This window comes from Petaurus breviceps, unplaced genomic scaffold, assembly GCF_028583685.1.
Source record: "Petaurus breviceps papuanus isolate PSGF00001 unplaced genomic scaffold, PetGlider_PUasm1.0 90895, whole genome shotgun sequence".
Taxonomy (NCBI): domain Eukaryota; kingdom Metazoa; phylum Chordata; class Mammalia; order Diprotodontia; family Petauridae; genus Petaurus; species Petaurus breviceps.
Window position 1 is genome coordinate 34,275,111 of NW_027187372.1, and position 2,334 is coordinate 34,277,444.

The following is a 2,334-nucleotide window of genomic DNA, read 5'->3' on the forward strand; positions in this document are numbered from 1 at the left end:
TGTGTGTGTGTGTGTGTGTGTGTGTGTGTGTGTGTGTGTGTGTGTGTATTTGTGCCAGGGACAAAGCTCCCACTTACTACACTGGAAAGATCTGGACTCCGCTGACCTAGGTTCAAATTCCACCTCTGCCATTTATTAGCTGTGGGACTTTGGGCAAGTGATTAAACTGGTCTCAGTTTCCTCCTCCACAAAATGGGGGTAACTTTGTCCTGAGGGTCAGTGTGGTCTAGTGGGCAGGAACTTTGAATCAATCAAAAGACATTGTCTGAGAACCACTGGACCTCTCCAGGGCCCCCCAGATAACTCTTCACCACACACTGTAGAACACTGTCAGAGCCCTCTGACATTACCTTTGATTTACATAGTGTAGATCTTGAATCTACGTGGCTATTAGCACTTTGTCTCCCATATTCGAATGTGAGCCCTTTAAGGGAAGGGGCTGAAGTTTTGCCTTTCTTGCGTCCTCAGTCTCCAGGCACAGTGCTTGACATACAGTAGTTGCTTTTAAATGCCTGCTGACGGACCTGTCTACATCGGTAGATTATCTCCTCAATAGCAGTTCTTTACCTCAGAACAGAAACGAATGCTGCATATACCTTCTAGCACAGCCCAGGAAAAGAACGAGCGAAAGCTGGGAAGGACGACGGAGACCGTACTCATTTTGTAAATGAGGAAACTGAGGCTTAGTAAAGTTGTGACTTGCTTTTAGTTAACCCACATGGTAATCATCAGAGGAAAGATTTGTTTTTAACAACGTTTAAAATGTTTTTCAGTTCCAAATTCTCTCCCTCCCTCTACCCCCCACTGAGAAAGCAAGAGATCTGAACCTTGGTCCTATGACTCGGCAGCTGGGGCTCTTTCCATTGCCTCACACAACCTCCAGAGGAACTAGGTTAACCCAGTTCTTAACAACTTACAGATATGGGTCCTTTTTGTTGTTGTTGTTCAATCATTTCAATCCTGTCTGACTCTTGGCGACCCCATTTGGGGTTTTCTTGGCAGAGATACTAGAGTGGTTTGCCATTTCCTTCTCCAGCTCATTTTACAGATGAGGAAACTGTTGCAAACAGGGTGAAGTGACTTGCCCAAGGTCACACAGCTAGTAAGTGACTGAAGTAAGATTTGAACTCAGGAAGATGAGTCTTCTTGCCTCCAGGCCCAACACTCTATCTACCCCTTATAGGTCCTTAGGTAAACTAATTCACTTCTCTGGGACTCATTTTACTCACCTGTTAAATGGCTCTCAGCCTATCACCTCCACAATCTACTTACTCCACTGAAGAAGCCAATGAGAATGGCTGTCAAAGGAGTTTATAAGCACATAAAAATGTAAGTTCTCAATATTATTTTTATTAGACTTGCTTATGGCTTCTTCCCTTCTCTCCCATGCCTGCTCCAGCTGGGGTTTTCCTTAGTCCCTTAGGTCTGGCCTTCTGGGCTTTCTCTTCCAGATGCCCCCACAGATCCATCTCTCAGTGGCAGCCTCGAATTCCTCCCTTAACAGGGTGACTGGGGTTTGGCTCAGACTCAGAGGGGTACTGGGACCTTTGATGAAAATAATTTGAAAAGAGCAGCTAGGATTTCCCTGACTGAGGAAAGGGTAAGGGGAAGTAGGGAGAAGGGTCTGGAGAATCCATTTATTTCTACCAACAATAGCCCTGAGCCCCAGGACTCAAAGATCACCACAAAGGCCTTACCCTTACCTTTTCCAGGTTAGACTTGTGTTTAGTCATGACTTCGAGCATGTGAGAAATGTCTGGAATTAGGAATAGAAGTTAGTGCATTTGGGAACCTGGCCTGGCTTACCCTGTTCCATGCCTCCCGGGTCCTACTGTTCCATTTCAGGAGAGTCTCAAGTCCCAGTCCCTCTGGCCTCATTGGAATCAGACAAAGAGAGCCCCTGCCATAAGCTCTGGGAAGCTGTAAGGTTCAATCCCTCCACCCCAAGGTCATCCCTCATCTCCCACACCTTCCAGCTGTCTGAGCCTCTAACAGGCCCATCACTCACCACCTTTTGAATCCAGAACCAAGAACAGGCAGCTCGGATTTACTTCAGATTGAGCCAAAATTAGAGAGCAGTCCTGGGTCCCAGCCTCTGATCCCGACACCTTAGGTTCACATACCACCTTGGTTAGGTTGTCTCCCTGGGCCTTTTTAAAATCCTCCTGGAAAATGACAATAAAATAACAAGGCAGAACACTTGAAGGAAGCTGGACTAGAATTAATGACAATGACCAAAACAAAACAGGCCTCCCTCTTCTGGATAGCAAGTATATGTGTAAGCCTCTGTGTGTGTGTGTGTGTGTGTGTGTGTGTGTGTGTGTGTGTGTGTGT

The 2,334-nt window shown here is 46.3% G+C and overlaps 1 protein-coding gene across 4 annotated transcripts in view; it reads right to left on the reverse strand.

Moving 5' to 3' along the window:
• The window catches only part of CD34 (CD34 molecule), a 34,967-nt gene that overhangs the window by 3,000 nt on the left and 29,633 nt on the right, over window positions 1-2,334 (reverse strand). For 3 of the 4 annotated variants that reach the window (XM_069074752.1, XM_069074750.1, XM_069074753.1), the window contains exons 5-6: window positions 2,009-2,165; window positions 1,704-1,756 (exon numbers count right to left, since the gene is read on the reverse strand). In XM_069074752.1, the coding sequence (XP_068930853.1) occupies window positions 1,704-1,756; window positions 2,009-2,165 (210 nt within the window). The remainder of the gene's footprint in view (window positions 1-1,703; window positions 1,757-2,008; window positions 2,166-2,334) is intronic. The other variant, XM_069074751.1, reaches the window with a different exon arrangement.